The sequence below is a fragment of the Pseudozyma hubeiensis genome, assembly GCF_000403515.1.
Source record: "Pseudozyma hubeiensis SY62 DNA, scaffold: PHS51, whole genome shotgun sequence".
NCBI lineage: Eukaryota > Fungi > Basidiomycota > Ustilaginomycetes > Ustilaginales > Ustilaginaceae > Pseudozyma > Pseudozyma hubeiensis.
Window position 1 is genome coordinate 232,511 of NW_012133833.1, and position 16,857 is coordinate 249,367.

Genomic DNA, 16,857 nt, shown 5'->3' on the forward strand with positions numbered 1-16,857 from the left:
GCATGGCTCTGTCACACGGACCAAGATGGCGTAGTGCATAACTTAACTGAAAGCATTGACAGGCGGAGACCGAGGTGGCCTTCCTTTGACCGTCAGCTGCATGGTCAGCCAGACAGAGTGGATGGAATTCCCAGAGACTGCCCGCCAGCCAACGCGTCAGAAGAAAAGGCGGAGTGTGCGTGTTCCCCATTTGGAGTTTCGCAGCAGCTGCAGCTGCAAAATTGCGACACGCACCGAAATGTGGAGGCGTCGGGATGAGTTGAGCAGAAACTCCTGCCTGTCTTTCAGCTGTCAGGCTCGCCGGGTGACTGCGTGACTGCGTGACTGCATAGTGTTTGCAGGCCGTGCGAGCCGGAAGATCGAGATGAGCAACTTCCACGTAACAGCTTGGAACACCGGATTTTGCAAAATTTCCAGCCCCCCTCCCATCCGCTGCACCGCTGCTGCGGCAGGGCCTGCTGCCCCTGCGGTTGCTCGCTCGCTTGCTTGCTCGCTCGTTCGCTAGCCCTGAAACACTCTGAATCATTGGGTCCACGACGATCAGGATCGTCCAGACCTGAGACATGACCGTGACCTGGCATCACGGGGTCCCGCTTCTGTCTCTTATTCACCCCTCCTTCAATCTGTCCACTCTGTCGGCTCGTGGTACACAATGCATCTCGATTCATCGCTGTGGATTCGCTTGGCAACATCACATCACGACGCATCGCACAAACAGGATCGACATCACATGGTTGCTAATGCGGACGCCACCGACGTGATGAGCCGCGGCCACGTTGCCATCCGATGCTTTCTGCAGCAACGCCGTGCAGATGGACAATGCGATGGTCGAGACCGTTTCCCGCTTCCATCGATGCCAATGTCATGCTGCACAATGTATTTTCGGCATGACGTGTCTGCAAAATGACGTTGTGACAGCTCGTGCGTTTTCAACGCCGCTCCAGCACCCACAGCTTGCACGCGTCGCCGAAGGCTCCTTCGAGGGTCTTCTATCGGCGATTCAACCTCTGGTGATTGCAACGCTTCCGATGCAATCAGACACAACCTTCGTGATCGACAACCCGAAGCCGTGGGTCGGTCAATTTTCCCATCCTTCTTCACCTAGTTGTGTACTGGCTTCGGCCCTCGAAGTATCCTATGCTCTGTGTATTTTTTTTTGAACCACACATGACCGAGCTACAAATCCTACAGAACTTCGGATCACGAAACGAGGCCAACAACGTACTCGCTTGGTCACGTCCAAACATAAACAAGCTCAAATTTCTGTACAGGCGTCCCTAAAAATAGAGTTCCATGAAACATGAACGTAAGTTGAACCTCACAGGCCTCTCGCACGTCTTCTCCGAACACCTCGATTCGATCAATGGAACATGCACGTGAAGCCGGTATAGACCAATTGTTCTATGAGATTTCGCAGATCAACCCTGACTCGTCGCCATCCTTTAGTATGTGCAGATCAACAGATTCCAGAGAACATGTTTGCTTTTTGCTCGTGTGTCTGTGAGCACCTCCTTGTGAAAGAGAAAAATGGATATGTCAACGCTCCAGTTCATCCTCTTCGAAATCGGGCAGCATAGAAGCATCTTCGTCCGTCGACAGATGCCTGTAACCACCATAGGCGCCTCTTGACCGGTTCATCCTGTTGCGCATGAAAGGGATCCTCTCCGAGGCAATCTCCTGCAACCTCGCCAACGCGGCACTAGCTGCGCCCAGCACAAACCTCGGCACCGAAGCCAGGTTCTGCACTAGTTCCGAATCTGGACCGTAGAGCCGATTCGAGCTGTCCGGCAATCGGATCCGTCCAGTCCCTCCAAATCCAGATCGACCCGATTGCTTCTTCGCCCACCAATACCCTACCAGTCCGGCCAGGCCAAAGGGACACAGGATGACCGTGGTCCACCAGAGAAATCCGTGACCGGCAAGGTTGTTGCTGCAGACGTGCCTGGCTCCTCGATCCAGTCTCGCTCCTCCCGAACACGTCGAGTACGGGATCTTGCGAACGTTGCTCCTCTCGTACCAGTATCCATCGCTCTCCGCCGCCCAACACTGACTCGCTACGTCCGTAAACAAGGGCAATGCGCCCGGATACAGTACGCACTTGCCACTCGCATCGCGATAGTGGTTGAACTCGCACTCGAAATCAGCCTCTGTACAGGAGCAGTTGCGGCTAACAGAGTGGGGTTGGACGATCTTCTCCCCGACGTAACAGTCGGCGCGTCGCTTGCGTCGGTAGTAGAACGTCTGTCGTCCAAACAGGCACTGCTCGGCGCGCTCCTCGCTGGGCGACCAGAGTTCGAAATCGTCCATCTCCGGCTTGGCGACGTTGAGCACGCATTTTCGCGATTCGAGAGCCGAAAAGTCAAGATAGACGGCTGCGCTCTTGACCGCTGAGCCGGACGGTGTGCCAAGCAGAATAAAGCGTCGATGCGTGTCTTCGGGTACGGTGAGGATCTGAGAGATGCGCATCTTTTCGCCGAACGCGTATGATTCCCAGGTGACGCCTTCGTTGAGAGAATAGAGCACCGTGTCGGTGGCCTGCTCGTCGTTGACGAGCACGATGATGGAGCCTTGGTCTCCGAACTCCCACTTGTGCGCGTCTTTGTGCACTTCCTCCCAGGTAAATCCGCCGTCTCGCGTCAAGAAGGTGTCCGAGTCGCGATAGGGGGCGAGCTTGCGACCGACATTGCCGACACCCATCATGAGTCCCACGGCGGAAGGGCTGCTATAGGTGTCTCGCGGGTCGTCGCGTTCGGTGAAGCCGTGCAGATGCAAGTCGCAACCCACCTTGTTGCATTCGTACGGCTGACCATAGACGTCACGGCTGGGCGGTACCAGCGACTTCCATCGACCACCGTCGTTGTGCGTGATGCGTGTGACCAGATCCTTCTGCCTCGACACCGAGGCGTCATCTGGATTGCTGACGACGTTGACGATCGCCACGCCGTCCAATCCGAGCATCTTTTCGAAATCAACGAAACCCTTGTCGTTGCGGTTGACAAAGTCGAGCGACTGGGCGTAAAACGTGCCGTTCGAGTTGCTCTTAAGCAGGGTTCCCCACTCTGATCCAGTCTCGGAGTGCGTGGTGAAATGCAAAAAGATGGCGTCGGTGACCGAGTCGAGCACCGTGTAGGCGCGCGTACCCAGCTCCATGCCTGGTGGGAAGTGAATCTCTGCAAAGTCGCGACCGTTGAGCGAGACCTGCAACTTGAGACTTGGGGTCGAAGAGGTCATCACGTACTCTGCCGCAACCAGGTACTGCTCAAAGACGGCGAATCCGACAATGGCATCAAACACGCGAGCGCGTTTGCGATAGAAATCATCGCCACGGATCAGCTGAAGCTTGTTGGCGGCGGTAAAGTCGCGCTGGTTGCCCTGCTTGACCTGATAGCTCTCGCAAAAGATGGTGCGCGCATCCATCTTGAGCTTCTTGTCGCGCGCCCAGGAGCATGTGCGCACGTACGAATCGATCCTTTCCCACTTGGCGCCGTTGCTGTCCGAGTACCAAGCCTCGGCGTGGCATTGCTTGGCGGGGGAAGAGATGCAGTCGCGGCTACCCGTCCAGATGAGCCAATCCGATTTATCTGGGTGAAAGTCGAGAATTCCGATCCCCAAGCCGTTCGCCGGGAGCGGTGCCGAGAACCAGTTCCAGCTGGCGCCTTGGTCGGTGGTGTAGTAGACGCGTTGACCTGCGGTGATGAGGTATCCGCGTTTGGGGTCGTAGGCATGGAGCGCCATGGTGAGGAACTTGTCCTCTGCGGATGACGGTGCGCCGTCGCCGCCGAGCTGTTTCCAGGAGTAGCCATCGTTGAGCGACTGGAAGACGGTGCCGTCCGCGAGCTGAACGAGCACACTCGATGACTCTGGAAAGTACATCTTGTCCACCACGAGCGAAGGGAAGGTGAAGGACTTGTGCAACACCTTGCCTTCCTGCGGCACATTCTTGCCACCGCACGATTTCTGCGTCTTTTCGTCCTTGCGTATGCCCTTGCCGGCATCGCACGTGTTACCTGGCACTTTGCGGTATCCGGAAGAGCCTAAATAGGTATCAGTAGGCTTGGCGCAAGCACCTTCGGGGATGTGCTCGTTGCCCGTCGCCACACAATCGCCCTGCCTGCCGCGGATGAAGCCAAAGTCGCACTCGTAGTCGGCATCGGTGCAGGGACACGGATCCTCTTTGCCCTCCGGGTCGTGGAACTTGTCCTGGATGAAGCAGTCGGCATCTGGCTTTCTGCGCTTGTACCATTGCTTATGACCCATTAGACAGCTTCCTTCCTGAGCAGCTTGCACGTACCACCTTTCCATGTCGGACTCCTTGCACTTGCTCTTCTTCATCTCTGCAAAATCGAGGAAGATGGCGACATTGCGGTCCTTGCCGTCCGCCTGATTCCTGGTCTGACTGCCGACGAGGAGGAACTTGAGCGACGTGCTGTCTGGAATCGTGGTGAGCACTTTGGCCCTCATCTTGAGGCCCAAGCTGAGCTTGTTCCAGGACTTGCCAAAGTTGGTCGAGTAGGAAACGTGGTCGGTGACATCTTCGTCATCGACAATGACGAGCACGGAGCCTTGGTCGCCAAACTCGTACTTGTGTGCATCGCGCGAGACCATTCTCCACGTACGGCCAGCGTCGGTGCTGAGGAAGGTGTCGCATTCGTCATAGTCCTTCAAACCTCTGCCGATGGTTCCGACGCCCATGACAAAGCCAGGTGCAACCGAGGAGAAGAGCTTGCCGACATTGGTCTTGCCCGATACAGACCAGAGGTGGAGTGCGCAATTCTTAACGTCGGCGGGATCGCAGTCGATGCGTTTGCCCTTGTCGTCCTCTGTGGGCGGCTTAAGAGTGTGCCAACTGCTGCCGTCGTCGAAAGTGATCATGGACCGCACATCTCCTTCGCCGTCCGACAGCACATTGGCGATACCGACTCCGTCGATCTTGACGAGGTGCTCAAAATCGACCAACCCTTGCGGTGTGCGGCGCGTGCCGCGGAGCGATTCCACGAATTGCGTGCCTGTGCTGTCGCTGGTGAAGAGGATACCCGTGTTGTCGTAGACCGAGTCAACGACGTCGACCATGATGGAGTGCGAGGTGCTGTCGACCACCGTGTATGCATTCTCGCGGAGCTCTGAGCCGTGTGGGAACTTGGCCTTTTCCCATTTGACGCCGTCTCTTGTGACGAAAAGCGCCATCTCGGTGCCTGCTTTTGATGATCCACCCTGCGAGTCGCGCAACGCTGTCACGAGGAACCTCTTGGAGGGTCCGAGTCCGGCAAACTGCCTCGCGTTGCGACCCATGTCGAGCTCGACCATCTTCTTGGTCTTGAAGAAGTCGTCCGATTGGAAGAGCCTCGTTGATCCGCTGGCCCCCCCGGGTATCGTGGCCCGTCTCTGTTCTTGAGCGTCCTCCCAAGCGATGCAAAAGATGCGCTTGAGTGCATCGGGACTGGTTTCCATCTCGGGCGTTGCTTTAGCCCAATTGCAGTGCATGACGAATTCGAGCAATTTGGGCGGATTGGTGGCGAAGGCGTCGGTGGTGTAGTACGCCTCGTCGTGACAGATCCTGCCTCCCCATGGCGTCCACATAGAACACTTTTTGCCAGTAAAGATGATCCAATCCCAGTGCTTTTCGTCTGCATGGAACTCCATGGGTGGCCCTGCGCGTGTGGCGGGAGATTCGGGCGTGAGGAACTCTTGCCATGTCTTGCCGCGATCTGTGGAGCGCCAATGCATCGTATCGCGTGAAAGAATGAAGGCTTGCTTCTTGTCGTATGGGTGGGGCACCAGCATGGCTGCCTTGCCAGAGGAGGAGCCGGAGACGGGTGACCAGGTCTTGCCTTCATCTTCGGAGCGATAGACGATGCCTGCGGTGGCATCGTGGTAGAGTGCAACGGTGCTATCATCGAAATAGCTGATTTTGGAGGGAAGATGGGCAAAGCGGGACACTTTGACACCTGGGTCTGCTGCGCTAGCTAGAGAGGGGAGCAAGAGAAGCGCTGAGATTAGTGAGGCAAAAAGGAGCGGCAACAGTCGCCTCATGCTGCGCCGAGAAGTTATTCGCACCATGGCAGGGTCAACACCGGCTGCCCACCGAAGCCGTCGGGAAGCTTTGGTATCCAGCGACGCTCGGGTGAGGTGACGACTAGCTGACGAGTCTGGTACAGTCCGAGTCGGTACCGAGGCAAGCTGACCTAGCACTCGTTCTGCTAGGTGCGGTTGTATCCGACGACAGCGTCGGCTCGGCAGTTCCGTTGCGGTTCGCCAGCTCGTTCCGAGGTGATACAGGTTGCTGGAACTCTTTGGAACAGCTTCGTTAGCGGATCGCTGTGTGTAGCGAGTTGAAAGGATCAAAGTACGTTCGGATGAAGCGAAAGAGTGACGGAGAGTTGCGGAGAAAGGGCCAGCAAGGCCTTTCGGGATGCGGATAACATTACGAACGCAAGGGAGGCGCGTCCACGCGGTCTTCTCAACATGTCTGGATGCTCCCCTTCTTGCGTGTTAAATTGAGGACGAGAATCACAGCCACCACGTATCCCCTCCGATCCGTCCAAGGTGATGCATACAAGTCTTACTAATACAGATGACCTCTACGAGAGCACACATACATCTGCACACACGTGCACATGCACATGCACACAAGGAGCGGAAGCATCGAGTACGACATCATTAAAGGGCCTTTCTGCGATTTGTTAGAATGTGTTGTTACATATTCCATAAGCAACAAGTACACTGTACAGCACATGCAATGAACAGGTGGTTCCAACGGCTGGGTCGATGAACGAATCGAGGACGGTCGCCGAAGTCTTGTTCGTGAAAGCTGGAATGGGGTTTTTTGGTGTCTTCTTGCGTAACAGCTGTCGCATGGCGTGAATGGTACGACGAGCTGAGGAAGAACAATGGAAGCAAGTCTTGACGAAAGCCGTGCGTTGAAGGAGAAATGCGGGGCAGCGAAACACTAGAAATACAGTCGCATCAAGCGCGGGGGTCGGATGGGGGAACACCGCCTCGAGGCGGAGTGAATTGAACGATGCACAACAAGTCAATGCGTTCGACGCGGTGGCAACCGTAGCTCAAAAGGAGCGGAGCCCATCGGCTGCGTCGGATCGAAGGGCGCAGGCCTTACAAGTTTCTCTTGGTCTTGCTCTTGAACGGCCTGGTTTGGTTTGCGATCGGCGCCTTGTGGTAGAGGTAGCCATGCTGAGCTCGGATCCAACCTGCTGGGATCAGCCACGACACCGCTGCCGTACAGAGGCGGCGTCTCTTCGTCGGTCGACGCCGCCGATTTCGATGCAGAAGCTGCAAGACCTGGCCGCGATAATGCGCTGCTGCTGTGGCTCAGGAGCTCGGGCGTTGCCGAACTGTCATACGAGCCACGCAGCGGCGTCACCGCTGCTTTCACGTTTGGGCCAGCTGAGGAGCCGGCATAGAAGGCATTGGAGGCTGCGTTAGCGTCTGCAGATGTATGAGTTGGCATAGGCGAGGCAGAGCTTGCATGCAGAGTCTGTCCAAGACCCGCGGCGCGCAAGGTGAGGTGATTCGACGCGCCGCCCGCCTCGTTATTGGCAGTCGTGTCCGCACCAGGGCCCGTCGGATCGCTAGAAGCCATGTGGGCGACAGATGATGGGGCATACGTCACTTCACTGTACATGGGAGCCGGATATCGCTGCAAGGCTGGCTCCGCGGTCCTCGTCTGGAAAGCGGGCGTGACGGATGGATCCTGTTGATTCTCCAGTGGAGAGCTGGACGACATGGTGTCGAATACTGGTGGCGGTGTCGCGACGTACCCAAGCATGTCGGCGTGAAAGTAATGCGGTACAAGCGTCGATGAGGACGTCACGGGTCGTTGGATCGTCGAGTTGCTGGTGCTTCGTGGGAGCACGTCGGAGAAGCTGAATCGCCTCCCGCCTGGCGTTATGATGGTGCCGCCAGGGGTCAGACCAAATCCGGGCGTGGCGGGCGAGACAAAGATGGGTAGGCGATCGTCGCTGGGCATACTGATGGACATGTCGGCGATCGCCCCAGCCTTGTTTGTGTTGGCTGCTGCATCGTTGCTGCGTGGATTTTGGTCAGCAACGCCGGTATTTGGCTGCGGCATAGCAGGAACAGATTTTGTCGAGCCCATGATGTGCATCGGCGCGCCTTCTACGACGTGCTGCATGGCGGATCCAGACATGAAGGACGGGCTGATATGCATTGGCTGAAAAGCTGCTTGTGTAGAGACGAGCCCTGATCCAGCCTGAGTCTGGCTCTTTCGACGAAGGGTGGCATTGACAGTTTGTTTGGCAGTGGATGCGTTGGCAATGCCGTATCCTGAGCCGAGACTCGAAGTGCATGCCAAAAGATTCGACGGGTGGAGTTGTTTGTTGGAGGACGACGAGGACATCTGTCCCGCCTTTCGTTTCATGCTACCGCCGCCGCCGCCTTTGGCGTTGCTGCTGGCACTGCTGGTGCTTTGTCGATCCGCCGCACCTGGACGGTTCGAACCACTGGAGCCATTGAAGTCGTCAGCGGCGCCATCAGCGCTCGTCATGTCCATGTCATCATTTTCGTCATCGTCATCATTGTCGTCCGAGTCTCTGTCGAGATCGAGATAATTTTGGGGACCTTTCCTTTCGGCGACGCCATCGTATTCGGTGTACCGGAGGAGAAGCAGATCTATGTCGGTGGAACAAAACTCGGCGAGCTTGCCATTGTGACCAAAGACGATCACAGCGACCTGCGAGTCGGTCAAGACAGCAAGCTCATGCGCCTTTTTGAACAGGCCAGCCTTACGTTTGAGATAGGTGACAGATCGATTGCGGTCCTCCTTGATGGGCTGGATCTTGATCTTTTTGCGACCCATGCTGTGGAGTGCGCGTGTGTTTTTCACTTCCCGATCAGGTTTGGCGGCAGGTGTATGATGGCCTCGTGGTCCAGGGGGAGGTGAAAGGGACGCTGTGATGGCACAATGCGTGGATCAGATCAAAGTCGACACCAGGACTCCTGAGTTATCAACGACGGATCAGCTCAAGACGTGCGCTGGTCGTCAAGTGCGCTATCAGCGAGTCAGGTTGCACGTAGGCGTCGAAAAAAAAGGGAGCCGAAGAGGTTGAGCGGTGGTCATATGCTGAAAGCCAGCATCGGTCGACCAAGGTAGCCGATAACGTAGGTGCAGAGTAGAAACTGGTGCTGACAGCGACACACTGCCAATCGAATCAGAGAGCGATCGGAAGCTGTTGGCTGTCCTCGCAGTTCGACGCTGTGGCTGTCAGCTTGCGGCGGCAGACAGAGAACAAGACAAGTCGAGAGCTAAAACTGGGATTCGAGGGGGGAAAGGATGCGAAGCAGTTGAAGATCAGAAAGCAGGGAGCGGGTAAGGGATAGGGAGCAGGAAGAACAGGAGGAAAGAAGAAGGGATCAGTGGAAGGGTCGAGAGGAGTGCGATACAGAATCGCAGCGAGGTGCGAGAAGCGGGGGTTGGCGGCGAATGGTTAAGGTGTCAACGTGTGACGGACAAACAGGCACGACGCATAAGAGCCGAGAGTGTGAAAAATCCATAAATAGAATGAAATGGCGTTGTCGGGTATGCGTCCGCTACGGCAAGCCGAGCCAAGACGAGCTTTGCTTCGATTCGCCTGCCGACGCAACCATTATTGCCGAAGCCATCGACAAGAGCACGAAATGGCAAACTCGGCGAAAATGCCATTTTGCAATTGACCGACGAGGTTTGAATGAGCTCGCTCTTGCCCTACCGTGAGTACATCTGCACACCAGTGGCTCTTGTGCACCACCTGAGTTGGAGCAAATCAGTCATGAAGATACAGGATAGCCATAGATGAGACTTCCAATTTCAATGCCGGGAGTGCCTTGGAGGCAGTCAGTGGCAGCAGCCGGTTGGAGGTCTTCCGGAGTGTCGTAACAAGACACGGAACGGAAGATCGGATAAGTTGCCTGCTGCCGGCAGAGCAGACCTGGTCGATTCTCAACTACACTCGTACAGCACCCCAAAATCAGCGGTTTTTTTATGCTATACTGCGAAACGAACATGCAGTCGTGAGCCATACAGGGCAAAGAGAGGCATGTCAACGGATCCCTGCCAAAGACTCCGTGTTGAAAAGACTTGGTGGAGCGGGGCCGATTGGCAGGGGTTCGATCCTCGGAGCCCGGATTTGCGTTGACGTCAGCTCACCGCAAGGTCACTGGAGCCGAGTGTTAGAGTTTCCGTTTGATGGGCGGATCTGGCCGAAAAGAAAGGGTTCGTTGAATTCTGGTCGGTGACATCTTTTTGTGCTCTCGTTTGGCGGCTGCTGCAACAGCCTGCAAGAAAGACACCGAAGCCTTGTCGAGCTCTTGCCAGCGCAGCACTGCAGCGCACCACCGCACCACGCCGTAGTCGCATGCTTTGATTGCATGCTTACCACCTCAACGCAAAGCGCTCGGCCCTGTACCTCTGCGAGGAAGCCGACAGCGGCGAGGCTTGGGCTCAACTGCAGGTCGTTGATAGGTTGTTAGCCTCCACCGCAACCGTGTGGTCAAAGCAGGAGGCGCTGAGCAGATGACACCTCGCCTCGCTGTCTCCTCTCGCTAGGATTTACCTGCTCTGAACCACGTCGACCTTGTCAGCATACGCTATGGAGCAGCCTCTTGCAAGGTCGATGAGGCGCCCTTTTGAGACCATCAAGGTTCCTGCTCAGCTGCTGGGCGGCTGAGGCGTTTGTGTCTGTCTCTCCCAAGGTGATCCTTATGATATCAGAGGACCGGACCCCTGGAAATTTTTCAAGGTTGTGTGCATGTGCATTGATCTGCACGGTGGCAGAGTCTTGCTTTGACGACAAACCTTCTTTTTAAATATTAATAAATAAATTTGTTTACAGTCTCTCTTTTTATTCATCGGTGTGCCTGGCTGTGCTGCTGCAGCCTGCCAAATTTGACCTTCGAATGTGATCTCTGCGAAATGAGGGGCATACAGCGCACACACACCGCAAGTCTTGGCTGCAGCATGTTGGACTTTCTCGTCTCTATCACACCACGATCATACACGCACGCCTCGTCCTTCCCTTCCATCACCTTCGGCCAGAGGAGTGGTGCAAGGTTTGTCAGACGACTGTTCCTTCCCGGCAGGCATACTGTACACTGCACCTTGTTTCATCCTCTACCATCGATCGGCACAACCGACGACTCGACGACAACATTGCGGAGCTTTGCGAAATTTCGTCGTTCGATGCGGACGTTTGAGAGGACGCTCTAGCTGGACTGGCCTCTCAGACACGGCCCTGACTCTCACTCATCGGACTGTTCCGATACGCTCGATACCTTCGCCAAGATGACTTCGCTCCCTTACAAGACAGCTGAGCAGATGGACATGGCGGACATCCCGCTCGCCAACATACAGAGTCCCCAGCAGCAGCGAACCGCACGCAATCCGCTCGAAGACTCGTTGAGCAGTGCTCCTCCAGCTCATTTCCTCCATCACCATCGTGAGGATGATCCAAATTACTTTCAAGGCATCGACGCCGGCAATCAGCCCGGCTACGATCAGGTGCGCAACGACAATGCCAGCGCCAGCGGTAGCGGCAGCAACGGCGACTCCTCCAATGCAACAAAGAACGGCTGGAACGCTAACCACGACACCCTCGTCGAGCGTATCCAGCGTCCCAACAAGATTGGCCTGCCAGCGCAACACGACCTGTTCGAGCCGCCCCACGCTCCTTTTGCCAGTACAGATGGTCTGAAAAATCGGCACAGTCGCGCTAGCTCGGTTGCCAGCTCTGCGGATGACTCCGAGGACTTTGACTGGGATACTTCCAGTGATGACGACGACGACGCCGATCAGAAGCGTGGCGGTAAAGGCGCAAAGATCACACGCGCAAAGCGCGGACGCAAAGTGTATCTCGCCTGCCTTCGCCTTGCCCGTCCCGTCCGCATCTTCCTCGTTGCTCTGATCGGAACGGCCATCTGCCTTGTGCCCTTCATTGTAGTCACTGCCACCAACAACACTTCGGCCGCGCGTGCACAGATTGTCGTGTGGAGCATCTGGATCGCCATCATCTGGGCTGCCAGTTGTGGCACTTTCCTCATCATAGATTGGATCCCGCCCCTCGCGCTTCGGCTCGTCATTGCCGTTTATGGCAAGGCGCCCGAGATCGTCAAGACGTACATTGAGGCTTTCATGGCCACCACTCTCTACTTCAAGTTGGTCCTCTGCATCACCTGGGCCTGGATCAGTCTCGGCGGTGTCTTGGCCATCCAGTACTCGTCCAGCTCCCGCCCCGATTACTGGCGGACCATCTTCAAGGTCATCCGTTCTCTCTTTGCCACTAGCTTCATCTTGCTCGTCGAAAAGGTCGCGCTACAATTTGTCGCCATCAACTTCCACAAGACGGCCGTCAAAGATCGTCTCGAGCAGAATCAGAAGGCACTCAAGGCGCTCGACAAGCTGCACGAGTCCAAGTACCTCATGCAAAAGCGTCGTTTCAACCCTATGCGCAGCCGTCCCGCCTCGCCCGGCTACAAACAGGCCTATGGTGGTCAGCACGCTGCCAAGCAGTCCCGCGACGGTCTCGGTGGCTACTTTGCAACCTCCCAGCAGTCCGACGCAAACGGAGAGAAGCAAGCCGACGGTCAGCATCATACCACCCACCACCATCCTCACATGCATCTGCATCGTCACGACGGCACGCGCACGCCCACGGAGCACGAGACACAGAAGCGCGAGCGCAAGACCAACGTTGCCGCCCAGATCAGCGACGCCATCGCCATGGCCACCATGAAGGACAGTAAGCTGTACAAGGGTAGCCAGATCGGCTCGCAGCGCTCTGCACGCAAGCTCGCCAAGCTGCTCTTCACCAACCTCTCGGACCACAAGTCGACGCTCGTAGCCGAAGATTTTGTGCCCTACTTCAAGAGCGAAGAAGAGGCGCGCGAGGCCTTCAACCTCTTCGACGCGGACCGCAACGGCGACATCAGCAAAGAGGAGATGCGCGAGGCAGTGCAGCGCATCTATCGCGAGAGGCGGTCCCTCTCTACCTCGCTCAAGGACATGTCGTCGGCCATCTCGAAGCTGGATGGTGTGCTCATGTTCATTGGTCTCATCATCGTTGTCTTCATCTGGCTGCTCATTTTCAACGGTGACTCGACCGTGTCCAACATCGTGCCGCTGTCCACCTTTGTCGTCGGCTTCTCCTTCATCTTTGGCAATTCGGCCAAGAACATCTTCGAGAGCATGATCTTCATCTTTGCCACCCATCCGTACGATGTCGGCGACCTGGTCTGCATCGACGAGGAGTGGATGTTCGTCAAGGAGTTCGGCTTGCTCTCCACCACCTTTAGGACGACGGTGAATGCCGAGATTGTGGCGCCCAACGCGATGCTGGCCACCCAGAAGTACATCTACAACTCGCGTCGCAGCGGTGCTCAATGGGAATTTACGCTGATCCAGGTCGGCTTCGAGACGTCGCTCGAGACGTTGGAGCAGCTCCGCACCAAGCTGCGCGCCTGGACCAAGGAGAATGATCGCGACTTTGGCGGTCCGTTAGATCTCAACTTCAACAGCATTACGCAACAGAATGCGATCGAACTCATCGTTGCTTTCGAGCACAAGAGTAATTGGCAGGACTGGGGCGCGAGGTGGGAGCGCAGGACCAAGCTCATGAGGCGCATCAAGACGGCTTGCGAGGAGTTGGGCATTGTCTACTCGATGCCTCCTCAGCCGATCACGTTCCAGCCCAAGTCGGGTCCCTCGCCGTTCAAGTTTGGCAACATCACTGGCTTCCAGCAGCAGCAGCAGCAACAGCAACCACAACAGCAACAGCAGTCGGCATTCTGAAGTGGTCGCACGCGACATTTCTACTTGGCTGGACCAGCGTCGTCTCTGATTGCACCTGCATCGCATCACCTTCGTACTCACAGCATACTCACAGAACAATCATCACGTCTCAGAAATCCAAGAATAGGTTCTACAGCGTTTTGGTGTTTCGAGATTGATTCCTTATCTGAATTGCAGGAGCTGTTGAGCAGACGAGGAAATTACATGTATCGAACAGGGGCTGGAATGGGCGTAGTGAGCGTAGGAGGGGAGTGGAGATGGTCAGGGCAAGGAAGGAGAACAAAGGGCAGTAGATGATCTGATGGTACATTTGGTTTCTGTTTTTTCTTTTTGGCTTTGATTGTTCATTCTGCGTACTGAACGCTGTCTTCCTGGCCTTCGTACGCACCAGCCTCGTAACCCTGTTCCGGGAGTTCCTCCTGGTACTCCCCCTCGTACTCCTCCTCACCCACGTCGTCGACGCCTGCGGTCTCGTACTGCTGGTACTCTGCGATGAGATCCATGAGATTCGATTCCGCTTCGGTGAATTCCATCTCGTCCATTCCTTCGCCCGTGTACCAATGCAAGAAGGCTTTCCTCCTGAACATGAGGCTGAATTGATCGTGGGTGCGCTTGAACAGCTCCTGGATGGATGTGGTGTTGGCGATGAACGTGGCCGACATTTTGAGGTTGGGTGGGGGTGTGTCGCAGAGACTGGTGAGGACGTTGTTGGGGATCCATTCGACGAAACCGGACGGGTTCTTTTCGCGAAGGTTGTACATTTCGTTTTCGACGTCTCGTGCATTCACCTTTCCTCGGAAGATGGCTGCTACGGTGAGATACTTTCCGTGACGCGGGTCGATGGCAGCCATGATGTTCTTGGGATCGTACCCCTGTGCGATGAGTTCGGATGTCTTGAGCGATTGGTAGGCCTTGGATCCGGGTGCTACGAGGGGCGCGAAACCGGTGGTGAAGAAGTGCAGTCGAGGGAAGGGTACGAGGTTGACACCCATCTTGCGAAGATCCGAGTTGAGCTGTCCGGGGAAACGCAGCGTGGTGGAGCAGCCCGACATGGCAAAGGAGATGATCGAGTTGAGGTCGGCATAGGTGGGGCTCTTGGTGCGAAGCGTTCGTTGGCAGATGTCGTACAGCGCTTCGTTGTCGAGACAGAAGGTCATGTCCGAGTTTTCCACGAGCTGGTGGAAGGAGAGCGTAGCATTGTACGGTTCGACGACGGTATCTGAAACCTTGGGGGAAGGCAGGACGGACCAAGTGGCAAGCATTCGATCGGGGAACTCCTCGCGCAGCTTGGTGAGAAGGTTGGTGCCGAGACCCGAACCGGTACCACCGCCAAGCGAGTGGACCAGCTGGAATCCTTGAAGCATATCGGCCTTTTCGGCTTCCTTGCGCGCTACGTCGAGGACCTGGTCGAGCAACTCGGCACCTTCGGTGTAGTATCCTTTTGAGAAGTTGTTGCCTGCTCCGGACTCGCCGTTGATGTAGTTGTCCGGGCGGAAGAGCTTACCGAGGGGACCGGATCGGATGGTGTCCATGGTACCGGGCTCCAGGTCGACTTGGATGGATCGAGGCACGAACTTGCCCTCTTGACCAGAGGGCTCGAAGAAGACGCCTACCTTGGAGAGTTGCTCCGCTTCATTGTTGCCAACGTATCGCTGTGTCGTGAACACGCAAGAAATTGTAGAGGTGTATCAGTATCCGAAACGGTTGTTGCACTGCTGTTTCCCGGTCCGTCTGCGCTGCTACATACACCATCGCCGTCAAGACCGTGTTCGTTAAGGATCCCCTGCCAGAAGGCCGACGAGATCTGGTTACCTGCCTGACCAACGGCGAATCTGTTGATATTCCGGTTCGAAAAGCACAGAGTGATGCATGTCAGTGACTCTCCGCCATTGTCCAGCCCTTTCACTGCATCGAATTAACCTACGTGATGAGTTCGCGCATGATGTGAGTGTAGGTATGCGTGAAAAGGGGTGGAAGGATGTTGGCAGAGATGATGATCCTAGCGCACGAATCGGTAGGAATCTTGTGTCGAAAAAGAGTGTGTGTTTCTCTCTCTCTCTCTCGCCCTTCGCGTCCGTGTGGTGGTGGGTCGTCCTTTGTGCAGTTTGCGAGTCTCTTATTTTCCCCGATCTGAATCTGATTTTGAGGACATATCGAAACAAGATCAACACACACGCACAGTTTGCACACGCGTTTGGCACATGCTGCGCGTCTCGCCCGGTAGCTTATCTTTTTTTTTGGAGTTGGCTTCGGGTCACGCTCGCCTCGCACGGACACGGTGCAGACGAAAAAGATCAGATACATATGCTGTTGAAAATGTAACAGCGATGAAATTCTGCCCTTGGCGAGGGAGCGCCTCATGTCGACTTGTTGATGAGCTATCCTCGCTGGGCGCGACACTCTACTACGGTGCTGGGTGTTACACGACACATACAGTACAGTGGATCTGCACAGTGGATCTGCCACCCTTCTTTCAAAGATTGGCGAAATTGGGAAAGATGAAACGTCCATCCGGTAACAGCCGTTCCAGGCTGTACTTGGTCTCTGACGCGATCCCGTCTAACCAGTTCCATACGTTCAACCTGTCGCCAGATGGAAGGTAGACCAATCCGATAGGCTCAATTGGATGTCCCTCTTCGGCGATCAACATCATAATCACCTTCTCTTGCTGTGGCCTGCCTTCATGATCCTCTTCTACAACAGCGTAGGGCGATATGAGCAGACACGATCGATGCAGAGGGTAGCAGTGGTGGTAATCGATCATGTAGCGAGCGTCGCGCGAGTTGAGGCGCAAAAGGGAGCCGAGCACGACATTGTGGTTGATCGGCTCGATTCGAGCGATATAGTCTTTTGGCAGAAGAAGCATCTTCGCTACTCTACGAGCATTGCTGTGTGCAATCTCGAGGACTGCGAGCTCCTCCATCACATCGGAGGGGTAGATTGCGCCGTCATCGTCGTTGGTCCTCAATGAAGCCGCGACCCAGGTGGGAGTGAAAGTGAGAGCGCAAATGAGCGCGAAAGCTTTGCCATTGATCTGCATCTTCTTCTGGGGCGAGATGGGG

The 16,857-nt window shown here is 55.8% G+C and overlaps 6 protein-coding genes across 6 annotated transcripts; 2 read left to right on the top strand and 4 right to left on the bottom strand.

Moving 5' to 3' along the window:
• Nucleotides 1–1,536: 1,536 nt before the first annotated feature.
• On the bottom strand, nt 1,537–6,057 carry PHSY_005511 (hypothetical protein; the record flags this gene model as incomplete). Its single annotated transcript, XM_012336120.1, has 1 exon — nt 1,537–6,057. The coding sequence occupies one exon, from the start codon at nt 6,055–6,057 to the stop codon at nt 1,537–1,539; it is 4,521 nt and encodes a 1,506-aa protein (XP_012191510.1).
• A 973-nt stretch (nt 6,058–7,030) lies between these two features.
• Nucleotides 7,031–8,833, bottom strand: PHSY_005512 (transcription factor; the record flags this gene model as incomplete). Its single annotated transcript, XM_012336121.1, has 1 exon — nt 7,031–8,833. One exon carries the CDS (start codon nt 8,831–8,833, stop codon nt 7,031–7,033), a length of 1,803 nt encoding a protein of 600 aa, XP_012191511.1.
• A 624-nt stretch (nt 8,834–9,457) lies between these two features.
• Nucleotides 9,458–11,218, top strand: PHSY_005513 (hypothetical protein; the record flags this gene model as incomplete). The annotated part of the gene is made up of 2 exons (XM_012336122.1): nt 9,458–9,723; nt 11,092–11,218. 2 exons carry the CDS (start codon nt 9,458–9,460, stop codon nt 11,216–11,218), a joined length of 393 nt encoding a protein of 130 aa, XP_012191512.1.
• A 108-nt stretch (nt 11,219–11,326) lies between these two features.
• PHSY_005514 (small-conductance mechanosensitive channel protein) lies at nt 11,327–13,795 on the top strand (the record flags this gene model as incomplete). The annotated part of the gene is made up of 1 exon (XM_012336123.1): nt 11,327–13,795. The coding sequence occupies one exon, from the start codon at nt 11,327–11,329 to the stop codon at nt 13,793–13,795; it is 2,469 nt and encodes an 822-aa protein (XP_012191513.1).
• A 344-nt stretch (nt 13,796–14,139) lies between these two features.
• Nucleotides 14,140–15,327, bottom strand: PHSY_005515 (tubulin beta chain; the record flags this gene model as incomplete). The annotated part of the gene is made up of 1 exon (XM_012336124.1): nt 14,140–15,327. The coding sequence occupies one exon, from the start codon at nt 15,325–15,327 to the stop codon at nt 14,140–14,142; it is 1,188 nt and encodes a 395-aa protein (XP_012191514.1).
• Nucleotides 15,328–16,268: 941 nt separating this feature from the next.
• Nucleotides 16,269–16,835, bottom strand: PHSY_005516 (extracellular alpha-1,3-glucanase; the record flags this gene model as incomplete). The annotated part of the gene is made up of 1 exon (XM_012336125.1): nt 16,269–16,835. One exon carries the CDS (start codon nt 16,833–16,835, stop codon nt 16,269–16,271), a length of 567 nt encoding a protein of 188 aa, XP_012191515.1.
• Between the last annotated feature and the right edge of the window lie 22 nt (nt 16,836–16,857).